At 39.1% G+C, this 27,719-nt stretch overlaps 1 protein-coding gene across 1 annotated transcript; it reads right to left on the bottom strand.

Moving 5' to 3' along the window:
• Positions 1 to 9,563: 9,563 nt before the first annotated feature.
• Positions 9,564 to 10,708, bottom strand: LOC128861998 (uncharacterized). The gene is made up of 4 exons (XM_054100371.1): positions 10,552 to 10,708; positions 10,427 to 10,497; positions 10,232 to 10,319; positions 9,564 to 10,171 (listed from the first exon to the last, which is right to left on the bottom strand). The coding sequence occupies exons 1-4, from the start codon at positions 10,661 to 10,663 to the stop codon at positions 9,564 to 9,566; spliced, it is 879 nt and encodes a 292-aa protein (XP_053956346.1). The 5' UTR covers positions 10,664 to 10,708.
• Between the last annotated feature and the right edge of the window lie 17,011 nt (positions 10,709 to 27,719).

Below are 27,719 nucleotides of genomic sequence, written 5' to 3'. Positions count from 1 at the left end.
TTGGTTTTTTTATATTTTGAAATTATAGGCTGTTAAGAATATACTGCCAAATTTTTGGAAGAATATTCTAAGAATTTTCGATTCTACAGCCGTTTTAGTAGGTAGAATGAGACAGTGTCCCGTTAGTATCCCTACTACAAGCTTACACTCTTTCCTTTTGCGTCTGCGTAGCATGATTTTCGCGATCCTACCTTCTTAAGTTTACTTCTTGAATAATTTGTTTTTGTACGCAATTTATTGTCAAGGAAATTAACGTAACAATTTAGTGTTGTTCTCAGGCGGAACATAGGGTGGCGACTAATAAATTGCATCTATCCCAATTTTGTACAGTTCTTTGAATATAAGCCCAGCTATTAATTTGTTGACCATGTATTTCTGGGTCATCCTCTCCTTCGTAAACCTAGGGGGTTCCACTTGTGTGCTACTTTAGCGATTCCTTTCGCAAAGTGTGCCAACGCCATTTCCGGCGTTTAATCTCGACATTAACAAGTTCTGACATTGTTAGTACTAGTAGATTGTCATTCGTGAATAATTGCTACATATATAAATATATCCAGAGAGGTCATTGTATACTGGCTATGCTAGCTACAAGACGATTTGCACCTGCTTTGGCTAGTATGTATGTCATGTCCAATTTCTCGTTTCCTTCAATTGTTTTGTGCCAAGGAACGCAGTAGATGGTGGCTTGTTTCTCAGTTTCTAGCTCATCCATCCTGTTCCGGCATTGTCGTATGCAGTATCAGCTGATCTCTCTCTGAGTCATTACAGCTGCTCTCGTTTTGAGGGCTGCTTGGCTGTAAAGGTAGACGTTTATTTGAGTCCACTGCAGTAGTCCGGGAATTTGTACGACGGTTCAGAGCCTAAGCCCGAACAGAATACTGCGGCTCCAATACACTCCTCCACTCTTTCATGGAACTGTCTGTGTATATGTTAAAGGTGAAGTGTTATAGGTGAATAGGGAATGGAGCCACTAAACGGGCGAGCGTTGTTGAGGACGAAAGGTATTGAAATGCCCAGTAAAGAAAATGAATACGTTGGACGTTATAAAAACTAAGGCTTTATTCAACACAAGAAAAATGTTTCATAAAATCAAAAAACAATTATAAACAAACTGCTATCCTTGCTAATTTTGATATGCCTGAGCGGATTTCTTATTTCACGGATTTCTCTTCCATTTGACGAAGTAATGCCGTCATTTTCCGTCTTATAAGATTCAAAGTAATATTCGTCAGAACTGTCACTATTTAACGTATCATCTCTAGATCGCTTAGCCTTCGTGCGTAGGATAATATACATATGTATATAAAAAGCCTGCTGGTTCCTCTGGCACTAACACTGAGAGACTGAATTCATCGTTAGTTTACATTATAAAGAAGATAAGACTTCATCGCTAATGGCCGCTAATGTCTTTGAATAAAAACATGACTCTTCTATTAAACCTATGCGTATCTCATCGCTCAGAATGACAGACGTCGAAAGCCTTGCAGCTACGAAGTAATTTGGACGGCTATATGCCGACACTCGTCCCCAAAGGGTGAAAGCTGAAGAGATACAAGTCTCTTTTCATTTAATTAAATTTATTATTTGCTTGGCTCAAATTTGTTTTTGCTATTGTTCATCATCATCATCATCATTTGGCGCTACAGCTCTGTGTGAGCTTTGGCCTGCTGCACAAAATGTCTCCATTGGTCCCTATCCTTAGTTGAATCCTCCTAGTTGTTTGAAATTGAAATTTGAAAAGATTGAGCCAAGGAGCACCAGGAGATTTGATGGCTCCTAAAACACTCAGGCTAAAAAGCCCATTGTATTTAAAGCACTTTTAGAGAATGAATATTACTCATTCTCACGACATCGGAACCCAAAACTCGCAGCCGTGCTCTAGCAAAGGCAGGACACTCACAGAGAAAGTGCTCAGTGCAATCAGCCTCCTCCAAGCAAGACAGGCACACTGGGTCCTCAATGAGTCCAATGGTGGTCATATGCTGACCCCATGGGTTGTGTCCTGTAATGATACCGACCATCAACCGAACGTCTTTCCTTCCAAGTTTTAGTAGAAAGTTTGACAGTTTTCTGTTCGGACGTGTCACAAAACACTTCGCAGTTCTGCAGCGTTCCAGACCGGACCATCGCTCTTTATGCAGATTGCCTACATAATCGCTGATCCAATTCATGATTCCTGCGGAACTGATTCCGATTATTGGCTCTGGCCCCTATGGGGGCACCGCTAATCCACGCTTGGCCAATTCGTCTGCGATTTCGTTTCCTTGAACACCGGAGGGTCCCGGAATCCATTTAAGTACAAGCCTGTTTTGTCTTGCGACAGAATTGAGCTTCTTCTTACATTCTTGAACAATCTTTGAGGTTTGCTTCGCGTTCTTCAGGGCCTTCAGTGCAGGCTGGCTGTCAGTGAAAACTCCAATCTGTTTCCCGCTCCATCTCCTCTCGATCATCCATTCGGCTACTTTCAGGATGGCAGAAACTTCTGTTTGGAAAAGAGTTGCCATTTCCCCCATAGCACAGTGCTATTTATTACTATCGTTTAAGTACCATCCGGCTCCAGACTCTATTTCATTCTTGGACCCATCGGAAGGATAATATCCGTCAAACCTCCCTGAATGCATTCTGGATTGCTGACATCAAATTTCCTTCCAAATGAAACTGTGGGTATCAGGTCGTCTTTAGGTGCCAGAAACCGAGGATACTGCTCAGATAGCAGCCTAAAGATTCCTCTGTATCCCGAAGTTCCGTCTTCGTGCCAGAAACCATATTTATGGAGTCAACACATTGCTTTTATTGCTTCCTGTTGTACCTTAAAATCCAGGGGGGCAAATCAAGCATAACATTTAGGGCATCACCAGAGGTTGTACTCATGGCACCCGTGATACATAAACATACACTTTTTTGTAGGCTGTATAGTTGACGGAGTGTGGACTTAACCATGCTCCGTCGCCACCATACCACAGAAGCGTAAGTGATGATTGGTCTGATAAGTGCTGTGTATATCCATAGGACCACAGCAGGTTTCCGACCCCAGGTTTTACCAACAGCTCTACGGCATTGCTGAAAAATCCTCAATCCTCAATGCGCGATTCACCTTCAGTCTCCCAAGTCAGCTTCTTATCGAAGATTACTCCTAAATATTTAACTTCATCGGAAAGACCAAGTGTCACACCTTTCAGTGTTGGAAGACTGATTCCATCCAATTTCCGTTTTCTCGTAAGCAAGACTATGGTTGTTTTGTTCGTATTAACGGAAGGACCTTGTGTCATGCACCAGTTATCGATTTTGTCAAGAATCCTCTGCACCTCCAGTTGTTAACTTTGAGTTTCCCTCTGTCGTATTCTAGTTCGTTAATCCATCTTGCACTTGGTCTGGCTCCTGCATTCGTTGCAAATGTCTTCAATTATTTTTCGTTAAGCTCTCGTGGGGTCAATTACCATGGTATGGCCTACCCATCTTAGTCTTTGAACTCTGATGAACCGCACAATATTTTCCCCTCTTAAAAAGTCCAGTTCATGGTTCCATCTCATGCGCCACTCGCCGTTGTCTTTGACTGCACCGAAGATTAGCCTCAACATTTTTCTCTGGAATACTTGGAGCTCGTTTTTTTATTTTTTTACTTATTGTCCAAGATTCTGATCCGTAGCAAAGAACTGGTTAGAGTATGGCGAAATTTTGCAAGGTCTGTTCAGCAGCTTCGATTTAAAAAGTTTAATAAGTGAGTAGAATGCTCTATATCCTGATTGTATTCTCTCGTCGATTGTGATGCTCGTTGCGTTGTCGTTGCTTAGTTTAAACCCCAAATACGTGTTATTCTTTTGATATTGTTACAACAACATAAAATATTTCGCATACATTTTTTGAGAGGTCTGCTGAAGTGGCAGTCTTTAGCCACTTAGTTATATCCGGCTAGAGACTGCCACTTCAGTTCCGGTGCCCTTCGGGTCGTTCCGATAACTTAGAACGGACTGTCGTGGAACGTCAGGCAAAATCTGCCTAAAGCGTCTGGTTTGTGTTGGTTTCAATCGATAAATAATCGTTTGTTTTTATTCATTGCTTCTGTTGTTATTTGACTAGTTTTCTTTCGAATTCTAAGCCACATACATATGTGTATTCGGCACATACCCATACACATACGTATGTATTAAAGATAACAGCAGAGAATACCCAAAAACGCTTCTAAATGCCGAAACACTACTTTTTCAATAAATTGTATGTATTTGTTTTTTTCCCTTCCGTTACCACATTTGGCGTTATGATGATTTTGACCTAAAATATTTGGGTTGGGTCAAAATTTGAATTCGAAGTTTGTTGCTTGTTTTTTTCCGCCGGTTGGCGAGCAATTATTGAACGAATTTTGTTGCTACATTTTCTTGTCAACATATGGTCGTTGTTGCGGCCGCCTTTTTGCTTTTGCTTCTGTTTCCACAACATATTGTGCACATACACACACTCATACATACATACATATGAACTTAAAGTAAAACGTTATACTTATTTATTTACTTATTGATGATTTGATTAGCATTCGATTTTAGTGTTTTCGTTGAGGATTTGAAGTGTGTGACAACACCTCAACGCGCCAAGGGTGCAGGGGTGAAGCGGGGCAAACCTTGTTGCCATTGCCCAATGGGTGTGTTGTGTGCAAAGAATTCTACAGTTATTGACTGTTTTTCTTGCAAAAGCTTGACGAGTACTGCTCGATTTCGAAATCGGTGTAGCGAAGCGACGAAAGCTGGCTATCGGAGTGATCACCTCGCACTTCAATCGTTTTGTTAATCGCCAGTTGTTATTGCCGCCGTCAGCGTGGGGAAGCGCTTCACTCGTTGCCGCTCAACCTCAGCCTAGATGAGTAATAACTTCACATACAACCATTTGCCACGCAGCGGACTGATCCCGTTTGTCACTGCCAAAAGTTATTAACATTCGATTGTTTTGATTTGTTTTTTTTTATTACTGCCACGGCGAATTTATTTGTTATTGGCGTAGCTTAACGCTGAAATCATTCCAGGCGTGCGATGATTGCATTGCGTTTGATCGATATGTAAGTATTTGTAGGAAAACATTATGAAAAATTAGCGTTTTCTTATCTTTGTTGTTGCTTCAACTTATTACCATTTTCTCAAATTGCGTTAATCATGTAATCGGTTCGTTCGTTCGTTCTCGTTCTCCACTTTATGACCCTCAATATTTTTATGTGTCTTACAACGCTTCAATGCTCATGTGCCACATTCTTTGCCACCTTAGCCCCGATTTTGAATTTTTAACTCATTCCGTGTCGCTGATGACTCTGCTTTGCGTTCAAATGATTTCTTATCTATTTATTTGTGTTTGTTTGTGGATTTGATCTGCAGGTAGGGTTTATTCAGCTGGAAAAATATGGCAATAAATGTGACTAAAATCAAATAATACCAAATATTCAATGTATCGATATCCGATCATGGCTTTTTCATGGGGAATCCAAAATTTTGTTTAATATCTTTAATATTTGTGTAATGTAACTTATTTATGTATGTGTGCATGTATGTACAACAGTGCCCAAATCGCCAAGCAAATGTTAACATGGGAAGATGTGGGGAAAAATTTACTAGAGTGCTGTGATGGAGAATAACTGTGGGGTATAGCACAAGGGGCGAAGCCACAACAAAATAAATCAAAATTCTGAAAAAAGTACTTTACTATATAAATTATAATTCATTTTTTATCAAAATAATGTAAAAGAAAGTCGGCGCTGTAAAACTTTTCTTTTAATATACAATATTAGGTAGGTATGTAGGGGAAATGGTTGAAGTGACAGTCTGGTACTCCTCTAGTAGCACTAAGCGTGATAACATTATGAGACCTCCAACAGGCAGAGCTGTTGATATAAGGGAGAACATTCATGGGATTTACATAGGTTTGCGCACTGCCCCAGGCTGCCGAAGAAAGAAGCACCCAGTGACCTTAGTCGTCTAGCTGCCAAACCCGGACATTTACAGAGAAAATGCTCAACAGTCTCCTTCTCTGAAAGGTCCCTACAGCTTCTGCAATGGGGGTTAAGTGGTACGATATAACTTTACGGTAATTCTTTTTTTCGCCTGTATATGTGAAAGAGTGGGGTCTAGTGGTGAACGAGGACAAAACGAAGTACCTCCGGTCATCAAACAAACAGTCGGCGCACTCACGTATCGGCACCCACGTCACTGTAGACAGTTATAATTTCGAGGTTGTAAAAGACTTCGTTTATTTAGGAACCAGCATTAACACCGATAACAATGTCAGCCTTGAAATCCAACGTAGAATCTCTCTTGCTAACAAGTGCTACTTTGGACTAAGTAGGCAATTGAGTAGTAAATTCCTCTCTCGACGAACAAAACCAACACTCTACAAGACTCTCATCATGCCCGTCCTATCGTGTGGCGCAGAAGCGTGGACGATGACAACATCCGATGAAGCGACGCTTGGAGTGTTTGAAAGAAAGATTCTGCGTAAGATTTTTGGACCTTTGCACGTTGGCAACGGCGAATATCGTAGACTATGGAACGATGAGCTGTATGAGCTTTACGACGACACAGACATAGCGCAGCGAATAAAGATCCAGCGGCTACGTTGGCTGGGTCATGTCGTCCGAATGGATACAAACGCTCCGGCTCTGAAAGTATTCGATGCGGTACCAGCTGGTGGTAGTATAAGAAGAGGAAGGCCTCCTCTGTGGTGGAAAGATCAGGTGGAGAAGGACTTGGCTTCACTTGGTGTGTCCAATTGGCGCCGGTTAGCACGAGAAAGAAACGACTGGCGCGCTTTGTTAAACTCGACCAAAATCGCGTAAGCGGTTATCGCGCCAATTAAGAAGAAGATACCTTCTGCTCAAATATGAATGAGACGTTATCAATAAAACGGTCCGCGGATGACATATGGCAAAAACAAATTTTTTGTTTTTTGGTAGGACTGTTATAAGCTTACATGGCAAATTTCAGCGTGATATGTCACATAGTTTGTTTTCTGTGCTACTGTAAACAAGTCAAGCTCGAGTGTGTTCTTCGAATTCTCTTTCATGATCATGGGATTGAAGTCCACGGAAAAGGTGATAATCACAAGGTGCAATATTCGGAGAGTATTGTGATGCGGCATTAGCTCCCATCCGAGCTCGTTCAGCTTGCCTAATGTTTGTCCTGCGGTATGAGGTCTTGCGTTGTCGTGGTGAAACAAAACTTTGCGTCTATTCACTAAAGACGCTCAATTTTTTTAAGTGTCTCATTCAGGTTTGATAGCTGATGGGAATAATAATCAGCAGTTATCGTCTGGTTTGGTTCCAGAAGTTCATAATAAACAATACCGGCCATATCCCACCAAATAGACAGGAGAATCTTCTTGGGGTGAAGGCCATCTCTAGGGGTCGGTTCTGGTGTTTCATCTTTATCTAACCATTGGTGTTTGCGAACGGGTTTATTGTAAAGGGCCCATTTTCCATCACCAGTAACTTTCATTTTCAAGCCGTTGCAGCAACTGGGAACACACATTCACTTCCTGCTGAAGGTTGGCGCCGGAAAGTCTATGCGGAACCCATTTTCCCAACTTTAAAACCTTTCCCAACTGAACCAGGTGCCTGTGAACTGTTCCATGCGATGAATTTAAGCTCTGAGCTATCATACCGAGTATCAAATTTGGTTTACCTTCCACGAGTTCGAGCAAGGCGTCGGAGTTAAAGACTTCAGGACGACCAGTACGCGGGGCATCCTCCACGTCGCAGTTACCACTTCAGAATTTTGAAAACCACTTTTGCGCAGTCCTTCCACTCACGTTATCCTCTCCGTGAACAGTGTTTATTTCTGCAGCAGCAGTTGTTGCATTTTTACCACTTTTATAAAAAAATACAAAATATGCCTCTTATACGCGTTTGAAGATTCCATTTTGTTTTTTAACAACACGTGCTTCTATCCGCGATTAAAATCACTTGTTGAATGCACAATATATCAAAGAAAATATAAATAGTTCCGTTATATTCCGCGTATAATTTTTTGTATGTAAAAATCGTACAAAAGTGAAAGTATGGGTAAAATACGAACGAACTTATGGACTGACCTGATATTATAGATCGTCAATCGTGACGACTCTATTGACCCGATTTACACGAGGAGACATCTGGAAGGGAAACATTTTGTTCGGGGGCGAAGGACGGTCGGGGAAGAGAGAAGGGATTTTGTCTCCCGTACTCGGCGACACGCTTTGTGCTTATCCGTATTTTCAATGTTGAAGTTGGCTGCAAGCTATTTTTTTGACGCTTGCTTCATTCGTTTTCGTCATTTGTGAGATAAAGTCCTGTGTTTTAAAACGTATATCGGAAAGTAAAAATGGAATACAAGTGGGAAAGAGAAGCAGTGGAAAAGCTTATAATATATATTATGTGCAAGAAAATACTTGCTTATATAATGTTCACTCCAGTGAGTATATGGATCGAGGCAAAAAAGCGTCAGCATTTACCGATATCCATAAAAAATTGGAAACGGAAATGTTTGGCGTCTCACTGGACGATGTTAAAAAAAAATGGAAAAACCTCCGTAGCCAGTATATGAGGGAGCTACGTATACAAAAAAACTCCAAAAAAAGTGGAAATGGAGTAAATGATTTATACGAAGCAAAGCTTTGGTGCTTTGATCAGTTATCGTTCCTTGAAGGCCATGTTGCAACTAGGCAGAGCCAAGACAATACTGAGGTAATAAAAAAATGTATTTCAATACATAACTAACATAATTTAACATGTTTCACAAATTTGTTTTTCAGATGCCTTCTTCGAGTAACTCAAGTAATTTAAGTACAGCAAACAGCACAGAAACCGGTAGCTCGAGTGTGAATGATGAGCCACTGAAAAAACGAAAAAAGGTACAAAACTTGACGATAAATATACAAAAAAAATCAAATTTTGTTTTTTATAGAAAAGCAACCAGTTCGCTGATGTGCAGCAGGAGCTGTCAGAATTTAGGTATATGCTCGAAAATAAACAACAAAATGGCAGAAAATACGCATGGTTGGGAGCTTTGGTTTCCAATCAAATGGATGAGATAGATCCTGATAAACAGCAGGACGCCGCTTGGGAAATCCAATCAGTGATAAAAAAATATATAGGAAAATCTCAACAAAAGCGTAGCACTCCAACATCAAACAGAACGTCTTCATCGTCAGACAAGGATCTGTTGCAGCTATCCATGGAGGGAGTTTTTGACGGAGAAGATTTTTGCGAATAAAGTAGGTATGGCTTAAAAAACTTATGGAACATGTTGATGTTGAATTACAATTGTTTTTTTTGTTTCATTTCTAGATACTGAAGCACCAAAAAAAAGTGATAATTATACTCCGTGCCAAATATTATGTAAATAAGTAATATTTTAGTAAATAAGTAATAATAAGAATATGTTTAAGAAATGTGTACACCAAAGTGCCTTAAAGAAAAGACTGAATTTAAAGCCAATTATTTTTTTGTAACTCTGTTTCAGTTAAGCGTTTACACATGAAGTGAATTTTTATTTATTTATTTTTTTATTGAAAAAACAAAGACTAATGTTTGCATATATATAAATAAAAACAAATTATTTATTATGTAACCAATCCAGTTTGCCTTCTTCATTAAAATATTTGAGAAACTGTTCACGTACGTTCTCTGCTGCACCTTTTCGCGGATTGTAGAATACATCGGAATCAGTTGAGTGGTTATTATTTACAGTTTCTGCGTTTACTCTGTCATCAGTGAACATTTTGCCATTTTCGATTAAATAATTGTGTAAAGCACAACACGTCAATACAATTTTCTCTACAGTGGCCACTTTCTGATTTATCGGAGCTAGAAGGACGCGAAATCTATTGGATAAAATTCCAAATGCATGTTCCACCACATGCCTTGCATGAGAGAGTCTTTGATTAAAAACTTGTTTTTCCTGGCATTGCGTGTGGTAGGGATATGGCTTCATTAAATGCATCTGCAGAGGAAATGCATCGTCTCCGACTACGACGTACGGTAGGCGTCGATCGTTTCCTATTGAAGAAGCTTTTGGTATTTCCTTCTCTTCTTGCAGAACATCCCTTAATTTGCTTTGCAGAAATACTCCAGCATCGTTACTGCGACCGTTACAACCAACGTCGACGAAAATAAATTTGGAATTAGCATCCACCAGGGCTAGTAAAATTATACTTCTAGTCCCTTTATAATTGTAATAGAAAGCTTCTCCAGAACGTGATGGACGAAAAGTTATATGCTTACCATCTAACGCGCCAATGCAGTTGGGGAATTGCCATTTAACTGCAAATTCTTTTGCAATGGCCTCCCATTCTGAATTGCTGTTTGGAAACTGCGTAAAAATTGTCATTAATTGAAAAATATTACAATTTCTATACTAAAAATAGTGCATACCTTTAAATACGACGATTTCAATTTGTTATAAAGGGCACTGCATACCTCAGGAACTATACTGGAAATTGAAGATTTGGATAAACGGGTCTGGTAATCCAAACTCACGTAAGACTCTCCTGAAAAAAACACCCGCTCATAACAATGCTACATTACCATTTCTTTTAAGTTACCAGTGCTGAGAAATCGCAGCGTCAATGCCAATTTTTCTGCTGCGGGAATCGCGGCTCTCATAGTCGAATCAGAGCGTTGTATTTCATTCGCTATTAGCGACAGCCACGACATAAAAATCGTGCTTGGCGACTTCAACGCCAGGGTGGGCAAGGAGGGAATTTTTGGTCCCACAGTCGGAAAATTCAGCCTGCACAACGAAACATCCGGTAACGGACAGAGGCTGATCGACTTCGCCGGGGCCCGAAACATGGTAGTCTGCAGCACCAGATTCCAGCATAAAAAGATACACCAAGCTACCTGGCTGTCTCTTGATCGAAAAACGCGAAACCAGATCGATCATGTTGTGATAGATGGAAGACACGCTTCTAGTGTATTAGATGTACGTACGATCCGAGGGCCCAACATCGACTCGGATCATTACCTTGTTGCAGCCAAGCTGCGCACCCGCCTCTGTGCAGCAAAAAACGTACATCTACCTACGCAAAGAATGTTCGACATCGAAAAGCTGCAATCACAACAGACAGCCAGAAGATTCGCCACTCGACTCTCACTCCTGCTCTCGGAGAGCACTGCCCAACAAACCGGCATGCGCGAGCAATGGAGCAACATTTCTCGTTCACTACGTACCGCCGCCGAAGAAGAAATCGGATTCCGGCGAGCCCGAAAAAACAATTGGTACGACGAGGAATGTCATGCTGCCGCAGAAAGAAAGGATGCCGCCTATAGAGCCACGCTGCGATCGGGCGCAACGCGAGCCATAAGGGATCGCTACAGAGAGCTGAAAAAGGAAGAGAGACGTATTATCCGACAGAAGAAACGAGAGGCCGAAATACGTGAGTGCGAGGAGCTTGAGATGCTGGCCAACAGGAACAACGCCCGAAAATTTTACCAGAAAGTTCGGCGGCTTACAGAAGGTTTCAAGACCGGGGCGTTTTCCTGTAAGAACAAAGACGGCGATCTGGTGACTGACATACAGAGCAATCTTAAATTATGGAGGGAACACTTCTCGAACCTGTTAAACGGTGACAGCTGCGCATGTCATAGAGAATGTGAAGATCCCGATACCCCAATCGTTGACGACGGAATTGTCGTTCCGTTACCCGACCATGACGAGGTGAGAATAGCAATATCACGGCTAAAAAACAACAAAGCCGCGGGCGCCGACGGACTGCCGGCTGAGCTATTCAAACATGGCGGCGAGGAGCTGGTAAGGTGCATGCATCAGCTTCTATGCAAAATATGGTCGGATGAAAGCATGCCTGCCGATTGGAATTTAAGTGTGCTCTGCCCAATCCATAAGAAGGGCGATCCTGCAATTTGTGCCAATTACCGCGGGATTAGTCTTCTAAATATCGCCTATAAGGTTCTAGCGAGCGTATTGTGTGAAAGGCTGAAGCCCACCGTCAACCAACTGATTGGACCTTATCAGTGTGGCTTCAGACCTGGAAAGCCCACCATTGACCAAATATTCTCAATACGCCAAATCCTGGAAAAGACCCATGAAAGGAGAATCGACACACACCATCTTTTCGTCGACTTCAAAGCTGCATTCGACAGTACGGAAAGGAGTTACCTGTATGCCGCGATGTCTGAATTTGGTATCCCCGCAAAACTAATACGGCTATGTAAGATGACGTTGCTCAACACCAGCAGCGCCGTCAGAATTTGGAAGGACCTCTCCGAGCCGTTTGATACCAAACGAGGTTTCAGACAGGGTGACTCGCTGTCGTGTGCCTTCTTTAACCTGATGTTGGAGAGCATCGTACGAGCCGCAGAACTTAATCGCTCAGGCACAATTTTTGTCATCATCGGCCTTAACAACCGCGCTGTTAGTTCTGCCTTCTCCAAACTGGATAAAGAGGCAAAGCGAATGGGTTTGGTGGTGAACGAGGACAAAACGAAGTACCTCCTGTCTTCAAACAAACAGTCGGCGCACTCGCGTATCGGCACCCACGTCACTGTTGACAGTTATAATTTTGAGGTTGTAAAAGACTTCGTGTATTTAGGAACCAGCATTAACACCGATAACAATGTCAGCCTTGAAATCCAACGTAGAATCTCTCTTGCCAACAAGTGCTACTTTGGACTAAGTAGGCAATTGAGCAGTAAAGTCCTCTCTCGACGAACAAAACTAACACTCTACAAGACTCTCATCATGCCCGTCCTAACGTATGGCGCAGAAGCTTAGACGATGACAACATCCGATGAAGCGACGCTTGGAGTGTTCGAGAGAAAGATTCCGCGTAAGATTTTTGGACCTTTGCACGTTGGCAACGGCGAATATCGCAGACGATGGAACGATGAGCTGTATGAGCTTTACGACGACATAGACATAGCGCAGCGAATAAAGATCCAGCGGCTTCGTTGGCTGGGTCATGTCGTCCGAATGGATACAAACGCTCCGGCTTTGAAAGTATTCGATGCGGTACCAGCTGGTGGTAGCAGAGGAAGAGGAAGGCCTCCTCTGCGTTGGAAAGATCAGGTGGAGAAGGACTTGGCTTCACTTGGTGTGTCCAATTGGCGCCGGTTAGCACGAGAGAGAAACGACTGGCGCGCTTTGTTAATCTCGGCCAAAATCGCGTAAGCGGTTATCGCGCCAATTAAGAAGAAGAAGATTAGCGACAGCAAATAATCAAATTGAGATTTTGATACTCGTAGGAAGTTCCTGTAGCTTTGCTCATCGTGTACCAGCAATTCTTTGTTTAAAAAGGCGAACGAGCCGCGATCGCACCTATTTTTCCTCCATTCCTTTATCCATTGCCGCTTGGCTCTCTTGATAGGCAACGATGCAGCTTTCTCGCCCAATCTGGCCAATCCTATTAGGAATATATAGTAATTAAAAATCGTATGTGCACATTTTACAAGCACTTAGTAACATACCTAAAAGTATTTCCTCTTTATCGCTGTCATCGGAGTCCAATTGCATAGCTTCTCTAATGGATTGAAATATGCTTGTAATTAATTCGCACTTTTGTTTTTTATCCATATTTTTGGAAAATATTTCCTTCACTTTATAAAATTGAGAATAGTAATCGCTGCACAAATTAGAGAAATGTCAAAATATGCAAAATGTCAAAAATGTCGCGGAAACATTTTTGCCCGTGTGAAAGCGAATGAAACATCAAAAGAGAATTTCCAGTGTCTCCCTTCCAGATGTCTCCTCGTGTAAATCGGGTCATTCTCTCCGTTCGAGTGCTGAGATAGGTATAGTTACGTTGGATTCAAACTTTAGACGCGTTTTTCTCAAAAGTATATTTTTCGAATTGGCGTATACGATAACTCGAAAAGTTATTCACCGATCTCCCTGAAATTTTGCACACATCTTTTTTATGATATACCATTCTATATGAATTTACAAGTTTTCGAAAATTTTTTGAAAAAATAATTTTTCGGAAGCAAAAATAGTAGGAAAATTCGCCTCAAAATTCATTTTTGTTTTTTGTAGTATTTTATTCCGCGACATTTTTTCTCATGTTTTTTTTAATTCATATAGAAATTATGACATTAATAAACAAACAAGGTTTTGGTTTTTTGTATTCAGGTCACTGACGCCGGTGCTACAATCCCCGCCGATTGAGAAGCTCCGCTGCGACCTCCCTGGAAGAATTGAGTGTAGATCCGCCATTTTAAATGATTAAAATAAAAATAAAAAAAATATATTATTTTAATGTATAAATAAACTGTATGCCAATTATGAAAAAAATATATTGATTTATTTATTTTAAATAATTTTAATGAAAATCAGGGAAAATATGGCCGTTTACAGGTATCTGTCCCCTTGAAGATGATCCCTTACAAATGTTGGCCGCAACTGCGTCGTAATTCTGGCATTTGTCAACATAAATTTTGAATGACTCGTTGGGGCACTTCGGCCGGTATCTCGTGAATAACTTTAGTAATGCTGGCTTCCAATGCCTGAATCGAATTATACACAAAGCATTTAGACTTGAGGGGGCTTACAAATAAAAGTCCAAAGGTATGATATTACACCATTTTGCTGGCCAATCCACTGGTCCGAAGCGGGAGGTAATAGTAAATCCATTGCTTACCGAGAGAAATTACTTTTTTACTTATAACTCAATCTTTTAAAAAAATTTGGTTTGATTCTATACCCAGTTTAGTGCTGTACAGTGCAATCTATAATATAAAAATGAATCGCAAAATGTGTTGGTAAGCGCATAACTCAACAACGCATGGACCAATCTTAACAATTTTTTTTTAAATGTTCCTTGAAGTCCAAGGATGGTTTGTACGGCGAGAAAAATTCGAATAATTTCCGGAAAAAACCCCAAAACAGCACTTTTCTATTTCCCATACAAATATTGCGCGTTCGTGTGTGTGCGTGTTCGTGTTGGAGGATCTAATGCGTTCACACAAAAGTTATAATATCGTGAACCCGACCAAATTGAAAAGTAAAAAAATGTAAGTGCTATAGATTTGATTGGCCTCGCAATATTCATTCTTTTGTTTTAGTTTCATTATTAATTAGCCTCGAAAACCCATGTTTCTCACATGGTCAATTGTATGTTGACCATTCCCGTGTTGGAAAACCATCAGATTTGGTTGTATATTCACCAGGTAATCAAGCCAAAAACATTGTATATCATAAAGCACTACAAAAAAATTAAACAGATTTTTGTTAATAATAATGATTCACTTGATTTACAATAAAGCGATTACTGAAAATACTTCTATACGTTTTATTCCATTATTCTTTGATTATATCGGCTATTAACCCTATGTTAATAATAATAATGATGAATAATTAATTATCTCTATGTTTTGTCATTGAAGCACCCACTTTATAAATATTTGTCACCTTTAGGTTCCCACTATCCCTTTAGATTATTTTTCAATCAGGTTTGAACCTTAAGTACCCCTTTTAGTTTGAAGCCCTCAGGCAAACATCCAAGTCGGTGTTTTATTGGGTCCCAAAAGGGTGGCCAAAGTTCGTGGAAGCGAAGATTCTTAGGTCACCCGAGCTGACCCTTTTCTTTAATTCTCCTGAACAGAACCGTCACCATGATGATAGGGCGGTGTGTGAGCGTCAGCAGAGTAAAAACGTCTTAAGGTCGAAATATAAACTGCCACATTCAAAATCTGTTTGACAGAACGAAGTCTGTCGGGCCAACTAGTATAACATAAAAATCATTCAACTCAAAACAATTGAAAAACATATCGTTGGTGCATTCACAGCGAGCGAGTCGATAGTTAACTCCATTGAACTTTTGCAACGATGTCGATTCTCCCGATTCTTTAAACTTCTCGGACTCACTCATCACTAAATAAAATTAGGAGTAAAATAAGCATTAAAACAATTCCACACCGGTTACGTCTCTATCCAGCTGAATGCATATCACTGCTTGTACTTTGGATTGCTACGCCATTGCTAGTTTCTGTCCAAGTTTGTAATACGCCAAACGAACCTCACTAATAGCCTCTTTTGCACTATTCCACTGATTGTTACCTAAAAAAAAAACAATTGTATAGTTTCAAAGGTCTACTTTGAAAATTATTCATTGATTCCTAAAGCGAGCTTAAAAACAAATTCGTCATTACGTTTTCGAAGTGCAGCTGCACTTTAAAACATATTTAAATGCATACAAATGTATACATTTTTATTTAAAGATATGTGCATATGTTTGGCCATTTGTGATTTTTGTGAAATGTTGACTCATCCGCGCGTACACAATTAACAAGGCGATAAGAAAATGTTACTTAAACGAGGCGGTCAACGTTGGCAGCCAACGCACATAAGTACATACCTACATATGCACATATGTAAGTTTGTAATTCGATTCAACTGAATACAACAAACATTTATGGACTACGGAAATGTGGCTCAAAACAAAAATCTTATCTATCTACTGAAAAATGCAAAATATAATGCAATAAAAATATGTAAATGCATGGGCACAATTCCCAATAGAAAACGTCAACACATACGCACAAATAAGTAGAATAAGAATAATAATTACTTTGAGGAACATGAAAGTTGTTCGCTGATTTGTCTTCTTCATAGCCCTTGAAGTCTGAACGTCCAACCACACGCGATAAAAATGTACAACCGTCCCTCACTCTGCACGCGCTGGCCTCTGCTAGCGTCTTCCATTGCCAATGCTTGCCTGGCTGAAGGGAAGCTAATAATATGCACCTACATGCATACCTATATGTGGTCGGCAAATACCCTGTAGGGAAAACCGAACCTACTGAAATGAATTACTGGTGAAGTAAAAGGGATATTTAAGGGGTTATATACAGTTAGAAGGCCGAAAAAAGCGAATTTTCCAGAATTTTTTCTGAGAAGCATATTAAATTTATGGATCTAAAAATTTGTACACACAAAATTTCGGTCTTAAATTGTTTATAAAAAAAAAAAATTGTATCGGTGAGAAAATATCTTCGCTAAATTACTAAAAAATATATTTAAGAAGCTCGTGTTAAAATTTGAGACTCATCGGTTTAGCCGTTTTCTAGTAAAGTTGGTCACCGACTTTGAAAACACCAATTTGAGAAAAACGCGTTTAAAGTTTGAAAAGCACTGAAAAAGCGTGAAATGCGTGGAACTTCGAAAATATTCGCCGGAACGATATTAAAGTTTCCGTGTGTATTCTTAAATATATGTACACTAAGAAAATAAAATCAAAAAAGGCGATTTTTAAGCCAGTGCGAACTAGTTTTCTTTGTATAGATCTGAGCAGGCACACCAAACTTTTCTCTTATGCTTTCAAACGTAAAAGACAAAACTTATGCTGGTTTCATATCAAGCAATAATTATAGGTGACGTAAGATGTCAAATTTTTACTCTGTGCGAGCCATCTTGAGCGACTTAATAAATCAGTGATGTTCTCTTGGAAAAGCACTTTTTTTATTTCCGAGCAAATTCTAAAGAAAAAGTACCCGAAAATATAGAGATTAAAACATGCGTTAGAAAAAGTTAGCAGGCACTATTATTCCGTTATGTCACAAAACGAGGACAGAAAAAGGCTTTAAGTTTGTTGATGTACCAAAAGACAAAACGAAAAAAATAAATCTGAGTAAAATCCTGCGGCACTTCATGGAAATCAGACGAGAGAGTTTGCTTGTACCATTTTTCGACAAGGGATTTCGATTAGAGCGAAGTTGCCTAGGTATGTTCTTACAATGCCTATCAAAGTTTTGCATTCTTCGAGTTAGCCAGAGGCGGAACGTTGATTGTGGTAAAAAATATCTCTTGTTAAAGGTTGAAACGTGTTCAATGTTGCAGAAATTAGTAAAACAGATGCCAATCATATGCATTGTCAATATATACGTGATAAGTCCAGGGCATTGGATAAGTTAAAAATATAAATAATTAAATACCATTCATAAAATAATTTAAAATTAAAATTTAAATTTAAAATTATTTTATGCTTTTCATCGACATTTTTCAATTTTATATTACCTTTTCAGAAAGGAAATAAACTTATGCGCCTTTTTCCCTTACTTCCGAATTGCATTAATGAATAAAGTAGTCAAACTAGACCCGACCTTTTATTATTGAATCAAGCTGCTTTGACTCATGCATTAGCACTCTACATGAAGCAATGATTTTTCCACCGGTAGGTTCTACCCTACCGAAAAGACCCGGACTCCTATCCGACGAAGAACTGTCACTCCAGCAGCGTTCCCCGTACGAGAATGAGAAATGTTTATGCCGCTACAAAAACAACAACAACGCTTATTGTCTAATGACCTGTGATCGTAGTCAATCGATACGCCGCTTTCCAGCAATCATGTCACAGGAACAATTCGACGGATGGATATTAAGTAGTAAGGAATTCATTAATAATTTGAAAATTATTACATTTCACGTCCATTATTTTGTTTTATTACAAATATAACTTTAATAAATATGTACATAAATAAAAAATAATTAACTTAGAGATGAGTACCTATTTTAATATTATATAATATCAAGATTTTATATTCACATACATATATAAATGTCAATTTCTAATAAATGCACTATTAGAAAATTAATACATTTCAATTTGACTGTTTTGCAAATTGAGTTAAATTTAACTTTATTAAAAGATAATAATTTATCAATTTAATTTTTGCCCTCCACATTATTGAAATAAAATACCCTTTGTCAAAATCGTAGACAACACTGCATGAAATGTTTGAGCGAGTTGTTCTCTTCATTACCTCAAATTTTAGGATAATTGAAATATATGCATGATTGTATGAGTTTTAGCAAGCTCTGTTCTACTTGTAAATACACTTAATGTGTGACCAAACTTAGACCGTTAACCGGTTCTCAGCGATTTTGAAGGAATCAGCTGATTTGCTAACGTCATGGGGGTTGTGACGGTGGTATGTTTACGAAAAAACTGAGATTAAAAAAATAAATAAAATAAAAATAAGATGATGTTATATATTTAACAAAGATTTCAATTAAATTACTTCTCAAAAAGCAAGCTGAAGCATATTATTTGAGAACTAAAGTTTTTTTTAATAAAAATGAGATTCTTCCCTCATTTGAAAATATTTCGAATTCCTAAGTAAACTTTAAAAGCCATATATGAAATGTATTTTTATTCCACATATATATCAAATGTATATGTTGGACTCAATTATATATCACATTTATTTTTGTTAGTATTATTATTATTATTTTTTTCCTTGTTCACTCCTCTCAGGAGCATAGTTCTTCGACAAGACTCAGTCTTGCGTTGGTTTTTTAAATCTGAATTATTATTATTATTTAGGCCTTTATTATAATTGAAACATTACGAATTTATTTTTTTTGCAGTCGCTAAATTAAGAAATATATCGAATCGAACAAAAGTCAAAATTTAAATAGCTTCACTGGTTACCTAAATTTAATAATTTAAATATTATTAAGAAAAATCAGCACTAGTAACGACACCAAATTCACCGAAAGACACCGGTACAAAACGTACGGAATCCCTACAGGGTACACACGCTATCACTCAGTGTCGCTATCTCCAACGCCTTTTGACATCGCTGTCTTTCGTTGATTTTGCTCATTTGGTTTTTAATGCATATTTACGAGTATGTAAATGTATATCAAAAAAGAACTCTATGTAGCAACAAACTGCAGCTAAATGCGTTATAGATAATGCCAACGGTAATACGATGGTGACAACCATAAACACAATAGCAACTAAGGCAATAACATGAGCGAAAGCGATCGCAACCAAGGCAGTATTGCTGAAAAGGCAGCGGCAACTCAACGGCAGTGACAAAAAGTCCAACGAACGGAGCACAAATCGGAGCATAGAATGCAGTCAACAACAATCGTATCGAGAACGAGAACAACAATTGTATAGACGAGCGACGAACATAGACGGCGACGTCTCAATGAGGTAGCGAACGAAAACGAAATGCAAACACATACAAGCGAACGTTTAATATTCATGGCAATGCATCGCAAATGACGATAATAAATGAACTTTGACATTAATTTTCAAAACAATAACTACAACAGCAACCATATAATGGGTATTCAAAAGCGAACGCATAGAAGCAGTAAGTGAATGGGAAATAAGAAGCGCGCTAGTTGCTATTAAGAGGCGAAAAACCACGTTGGGACATGCATGCATACATATATTTACATACATACATACATATGCACCTACATTAATATTAACTTAAAAATCATTGCAAAATTCGTTAAAAGCAACATTTCAGAACTTTATATGCATCACAATTATCGGTATTCATACATATGTATATATATTTCAGTACATACATACATACATATATGTATGCACTATATATACCTATAAGAAATATCTCTTTATCCAATATGCGCTTGTTTTGCTATCGTTTAAATTTACAAAATGACATTAATCTTTTTTTGTAATGCAGCAGTTCGGGCAAATTTACTTTCTATTTTTAAGCCAGAGGCTTCCTTATTATTGCACTTCTTTCTGTGGAATAAGTGTCACCACTGCCAGCTGCGTTACTACTGAAATGTAGAGCTTTTTAAAGATTTTATTAAAGTACTCCCTCACTTCTCCTCCCGATAAACCTGGATTTACTGCGTCGTCGTTTTGGTGAGCAATGAATCTCTCGTCTCGAACCAGTGGATTGGCCACCAAAGTCGTTGATATTACACTGTTTGACTTTTAGTTGTAACTATTATTTGTTGAAATATGTAAAGTCGAAATGCTGTTGTGGATAAACCAGCTTCGAATGAGGCATTGGGAGCCAACATTACTAAAGTTATTCACGAGATACCGACCGAAAACCTCCAGCGAGTCATTCAAAATTAATGTTTACGGGAGGACGAATTACGGCGCAGTTGCACCCAGCATCTCTCAAGTGATCACCCTTTGTTTGTGTCCCAAGCTCGGGTGTAAAGACAAATATACAGGAAAGGCGATTCAACGCGTCGGACCTGCTTTCTCTTCTATCTCTTCATGTTATTATTACCACTGGTTCCTCAAATACGAAATAATGAGTGAGTTTAGAACAATACAATGAATGGTCAATCGAGTCAATGGCATTAGAAAAGTGAAGTAAATACAGAAGTGAGGCATCCACAACGTTTTATTGAGATACACTGAGGCAACAGTAACAGAGGTTAGATAGTAGGGATATAGAGAGATAAATATTGAATAATGCGAGCCGTAAACTAATATAATGGAAGTCCTAATGTGAACAAGAAATTTTTACTTTTTGGGTTAAGATAAATTAGGCCAACTTTCCACGAGTTGGGGGAACAAGATGCTGAAATGCAGCGGCTGATAATATCAGTCAAAGTAGACTAGCTATGCATGGCATAACTAATTTTGTGTGACGAAGAGATGTGCCATCCTCACCAACTGCGATAGGTTTATCTTGTTAACACTACCCCATACAACTCAATGATATCCGGAAATTCGAAAAGCGTCCCACATCTACAGGGAGGCGATGAGTATTGGGGTTGGACTCAAAACTGCTGTCAAAACATATTTTTAGGGTATTACATCTTAATTCACAATAGAGAGCGATAGTACATGCTACTGCAACGATGAGCACACAGCAGGACGAAAGGCCTACGATACTCGAATTAAATAAATAAAAGTAAATAATTGTGGTGCGCGTCTTGGTGTTGTTCCACGATACTCGCATGGCACTGAAGAAAGGCCCTAGAAGATAAGTGATTGATTTGGCTACAATAACATAATTGTCAAAGCTTTTCGGGAAGCCAATAGCAAGGAGCTGCTGGTCTTAAGCTGCAGAAAATCATAGCAAGAGATTAATGATTAATGAGTACCCTGATGCAGAATAGCAAGATCTGGAAACTTTTGTAAAGCACTGGATAGGCCTAGCAGACGTGGGAAGAGAATATGTGTTTCAACAGGACTTTGCTCCTGCTCACAAGGCAAGAATGACAAAAGCGTGGTGGGCTTAGACTAATTATCCTGCCTACTTTGCAAACTTGTAAGATGCAAGTGGTAGTATTGCATCGAGCCTTCTTTTTATTCTCCTTAAAAATTTAATTATTTTTCATTCATTGGGAATTATTTATTTATTTATTTTTATTTAAGTCTATGAATTACAATCCTTACAGACTATGATACAAAAGTTGCTTAGATTAAACTGCAAATATATTACATGTATTTAAAAACTATACTAGCTACTAACTAACTATAATATAGAGTTCAAAAGATTTAAAATTGCTGTTCTTGAAAGCATGAATGGCATTTAATTCCCGTAAAGCACGAGTAATGGGAGCGTTACTGGCATACGTAGTTTTAAAGTTTCCCTCATAATAAGGGTAGAAGTTCCTAAGAGATCGCTGGGGAACATTAAATCGAATCCTTTCCAACAAGTAGGGACAATCAATTACTCCAGTAATAATATTATAAGTAAAAGACAGACACAGTATAGACGTACGAATCTCTAAGGACTTGAAACTTATAAGCAGGAGACGAGCAGAATTGATGGCATGGGATCAATAAAAGTCAGGGGCCGAAGGGCATGTTTGAGAAATATTTTTTGCACACGTTCGATTCTATTGATAGCTTGCTGACTACAAGGTCTCCAAATAAAAGCAGCATATTCTAAATGAGATCTAACAAAAGATGTATAGAGTAACTTAATGGTATAGGGATCAGAGAACTTAGAGGTGTTCCGTCTGACGAAGCCCAACATCGAAAAAGATTTAAAGTAATATAATTTATATGGCTATTAAAAGAGAATTTGTTATCGAAGATGACGCCAAGGTCCTTAAACTCGCTAACACACTGCAGGATACATGCCGAGACCCTGTACTTAGTGCACAAAACGTAAGATGTTTTAGAGTAAGATATTTGGATACTGTAGATACTGTAGATCTGTTAGCAATAAACCCATGGTGATTAGGACAAATTAAAGATTTAACGGCAAAACTCAGCTTTGCATAGACCGCGTGCTCAAAAATTTTGGAAATAATTGACAGCTTAGAGATAGGCCTATAATTTCTAACGTCATTTTTATTGCTACTCTTAAAGAAGGGCGTAATGAAAGAGAGTTTCCATGCGTCAATCAAACACCCCGACGATAAAGATTTGTTGAAAATAATTTTCAGGGGATAGACGAAGGCCGGACAATTTTTTAGCAAAACTGCTGAAAGTCCATCAGCATCAGTTTGAGAGGATGATTTCAATTTAATTAAAGCGTTACTAATATCCTCAGAAGAGAGGCAAAGACCTCCAAAGTTCAGGGCATAATCTAAGTCAGAAGAAAAGTCGGATGGGCGATCAAGTTCGTCGACAACAAAATTAGATTTGTCAATCTGCGTAAGTTGCACATAATTCCGGAGAGAATTCAGAATTAAGTCGTAAATCCTGATTAACGCCACTGTCTGTCTATGCTATCAGAAAGCGTTAAAAGATCAGCTACAATACTTCACAGAAGAAGGGCAACTCGAAAGAGTGAATAGACACGGAACTTTACAGAATAAAAAAAAAATATACGAGGTTTCTGTTTTTTCAAAAATTATTTATTTATTCATTAATATCCATTTTGTCCCCTTCAAAGTAATCCCCATGAGATATTACGCACTTGTGCCAACGTTTTTTCCAATCTTCGAAGCACTTCAAAAAATCATTTTTTTTATCTTGTTCAGCTCCTCCTTCGATGCCGTCTTTATCTGGGGAATACGGTGGCTGTGTGTTGTGTGTGTTTTTGGCCAAAAAGTCGCGGACAAGCAACGATTTGTGAGCAGGGGAGTTATCGTGATGCAAGAGCCAATTTTTGTTCTTCCACAAATCAAGGCGTTTCTAGCGGATTGCTTAGTGCAAACTGCGCATAACTTTCAAGTAATATTCTTTATTGACGTTTTACCCTGTGGCAATCATGATGCACAACGCCCCTGCTATCGAAGAAAACGGTAAGCAAAACTTTTACATGCGACCAAACTTGGCGCGTTTTTTTCGGTGTTGGTTCGTGCGGCAGCTTCCCTTGAGATGATTGAGCTTTGATTTCCACGTCATAACCATAAACTCACGATTCGTCGTCAGTTATGACCCTCTGCAGTAAATTTAAGTCGTCGCGGACATAGTCCAACATCCCATTAGCAATGTTCATGCGATGCTGCTTTTGGTCGAAATTGAGCAGTTTTGATACGAATTTTGCGGCGACCCGTCTCAGTCCAAAATCATTGAAAAAAATCGAATGGCACCAGCCAATCGATATGTCGAGATCCTCGGTAACTTCTCTAATGGTGATCCGACGATTGCCCAATACCACTTCCTTCACTTCATCATTTTTTTCGTCTGTTGTTGAAGTTCTCGAGCGTCCGGCACGCTTTTCGTCGTTCACATTTTCTTGGCCTTCTGAGAACATTTTGTGCCACCGATAAACGTTGCTTTGGTCCAAAGTAGCTTCTTCGTATGACACAGTCAACATTCTGAATGCATCCGCGCACTTAATTTCGTATTTCACACAAAATTTGATACAGGATCTGTGATCCATTTTTTTTGAATGGGTAAAAATCGAAGACGAGCCGAAATACGTGCAAGCAAAGTAGCTCTCAACAATTAACTGAACATTCAAAATAGCCGAACTCGTCGGCATGAGTGAGACACATGAGCACCAATATATCACCACAAAAAAATCAAAATTCGACTATACGCAACCTGCGAAAATTAAAAATTCGCGATACTTTATGAACAAACCTCGTATGTACCTACGTCTAATAGAAATATTTTCTGATAAACGGCACTCACGAATGCGTGAGGTAACGCTTATGACGATATCAGACGGGAACAAGCCAATACTATAATAAAAAATTTGAAATCTTTTTCTTCCGATGTTCCTTTTGCTCCAAAAAGCGGATCACTGAATACTATCGATCTCATAAAACCCTCATATGTCAAAAGGAGAGGATCCTAGACGCATCAATATACATAAACGCGGCACAGATGGAGACGAGCGTTTATCATGAAGCTGGCTACAAATATGGTGGGCCTAGACGTGGGTGAATAGAACTGGTCCATTTCAAGGAAACTGTTCTGAGCCCTACCAAAGTAATGCAGGGAGTAGTTCCGGGAAGGGAATCTCCCCAGAAGAGAAAGAGGAATTATTTTAGTGGACACACCACTCAGCGCAGTAGACGATGGTCGCTGTAAGTGGGAAGGCCTACCTCGCCAACCACAAGAAAACCAGGAAGTATGAGGTCCCGATGTGGAACCTCCCGAAGTTAGGCAACAACGAACTTCTTCTCAAAGATCATGCAAGGTACCTCGGAGTAATACTGGACGGTAAATTGTTGCGGAAATGCAATGTTGAGGAATGTTGTTCTTCACGCCAGTAATGCGTTGTACGCATGTGAAAGAATGCTGGGCGTTACTTGGGGTCTATCACCCTCACTGATGCATTGGTGCTATACGGCAGTAGTTAGACCGATATTGCTGTATTTGGTCCTAGTATGGTGGACTGCGACAAGTAAACTGATATACCTAATGCCAGTGGAAAGAATTCAGCGACTCGCTACTCTGTGCATAACAGGAGCGATGAAAACCACTCCAACGGGAGCACTGGAAATGATATTCAGCATGCCACCTATTGAGGTTAGTGGCTGTAGAACCTTCGGTCACAGCTCAATAGAAAAGTGGAGCTCAGGTTGCACAGACTCCATGACTCCATACTTTAGTTGAGAGAGAAGGTTTCGCACTACAATCGAAGAGGAGGGATGGCACAAAGGCATGAAGCCTGGCCATATAACTTTTCACATCTATACAGACGGCTTTAAAACTTTAGATGGAGTGGGAGCGGGTATTTACTGCTCAAAACTAGAGATAAGCTACCAGACCACAGCAGTATTTTCCAAGCGGAAGTTTTTGCTGTGGGGAAAGCCGCGGAGCTAGCCTACACTAGAACAAGAAAGAACTCAACAATTAATATATATATACGTGGATAGTCAAACAGCAATAAAAGCAATAAGCTCATATTGTAATATATTAAGTCCAAAAATGTTCTACGGAGCAGGGAGGCCACAGAAAGGCTAGCCGCAAACAGTATGCTGCATATCTATTGGGTGCCTGGTCACAAAAGCATTATGGGGAACGAAATAGTAGATGAGATAGCAAAAAGTGCTGTTAGACTTTTGTTTAGACTTTTAACAACAACTAAATGGGCGACTAGTACTATTGAATTGAATTATTAGGAAAAACTGAACAAAAAAAAACACCGATAGTACAGATAAACACCTGAAACGGCAGGATAAATTGCATACAATAATACTCGGCTGATGTAGAGTTTTCATGCATTTATAAAACATTGGATTTTTGCCCATTATCCGCAACGGCTTTTGAATCTTGCATTACATTTTTAAGATAGTTTCTTGGTGGGATCACTGGATCTTGTATGGCGAAAAGGAAACCCTCCGTTTCGGCGAATATCGGCCTGTTGGTAACCCATAAGTGGCTTTTTATCGACATGTGGGTTCAACAAGTTTTTTCGCTAAACGCCGTGAACAGCCATTTCACAGTTCATTTTGAATCTTTTCATCTCTATTAATGTGGTATTCCTGATTTCGTAGGTTTGATTCATCCGAAACGGGGTGTAATTTCATCCGCCGCTATGGCAGTCCTGTGCAGTTCGAATTGGGCACACTTTTCTTAAAAATATTCCCTGACACCACAAAAAAACAAAAATTAAGAGTAATAATAATAATAATTTCTGTTTAAATATTAAAAGTCTATCAACTTCAATTACTTTAGACGTAATTCTCGATAGACTTTGTATCTCTTTAATTTTTTAAAATACTTGTGCATACACACACAAATACATTTATGTGGATATTTCTATAAATTTGTACTTCAACTAGTTAGAAGTTACCCCTAAGTTGCTTACATTTATTGCCTTGAGAATTCTCCACCGTCATAATCACTTGGATCAGAGCTTGAAAGAGCCAAAATTGCAACGCAATAGTTTCGTGGCTTCGACCGCTCAAGTGGCGTGACGTTCCATTTGTGTCAATTTTAATAAACGAATATATAAGCACGTTTCTTAATATGTGTTTGTATGTATGTATGTATGCATGTATGTATGTTTAATGCCATCCGCATTTTGATAGTTTGAGTATGCGCAATAAAATGGGCAGGAAAATGGGGCAATAATGGACAAACGAAAATCCATAAAACCATGTTAGTTGTTGATTTCGTTGTTGTTATCGCCAATACAAACATCGCCAGAACACTTTCCGCTCATATTTTTGTAGTTATTGTTGCCTTAGCTAATTTAGCAGCAGCAGCAGCAGCTGCTTGCTTGTGATTCCCACATTTGCGCCACTCTGAGTATTCCACCGTACACAACTAGAGTACATTCCATAGGTTGTTGTTGTTGGTATTGCTGTCGTTCTTGCCGTTTAATGAATACAGAACAAAATAAAACATTTAGATCCCCCGGCATGTTTTAGTTACCCGACTCTCTTCATTTACTTACATCTATACATACACACACACGGACACACGCACACACACATATGTTTAAAACAAAAATTATAATGATAATGCCAACTGCACTAAAAAATAAGAGCAGTGGAACTGAACAAAAACAACAACAATCCCAAACAACAATTGCTATACACTTTGGCACTTAAGAAGCCACTTCCGTTAGCAATTTACAAACAACTACATACAACAAGAGCCACAAAGGCAACAGCAACAGCAACGTCAACAGCCAAAGCATGGCGAACGAACGA

This window comes from Anastrepha ludens, chromosome 4 (genome assembly GCF_028408465.1).
Source record: "Anastrepha ludens isolate Willacy chromosome 4, idAnaLude1.1, whole genome shotgun sequence".
Classification (NCBI taxonomy): Eukaryota; Metazoa; Arthropoda; class Insecta; order Diptera; family Tephritidae; genus Anastrepha; species Anastrepha ludens.
The sequence above is the reverse complement of the archived record's forward strand: the minus strand, read 5'-3'. Positions and strand labels throughout refer to the sequence as shown.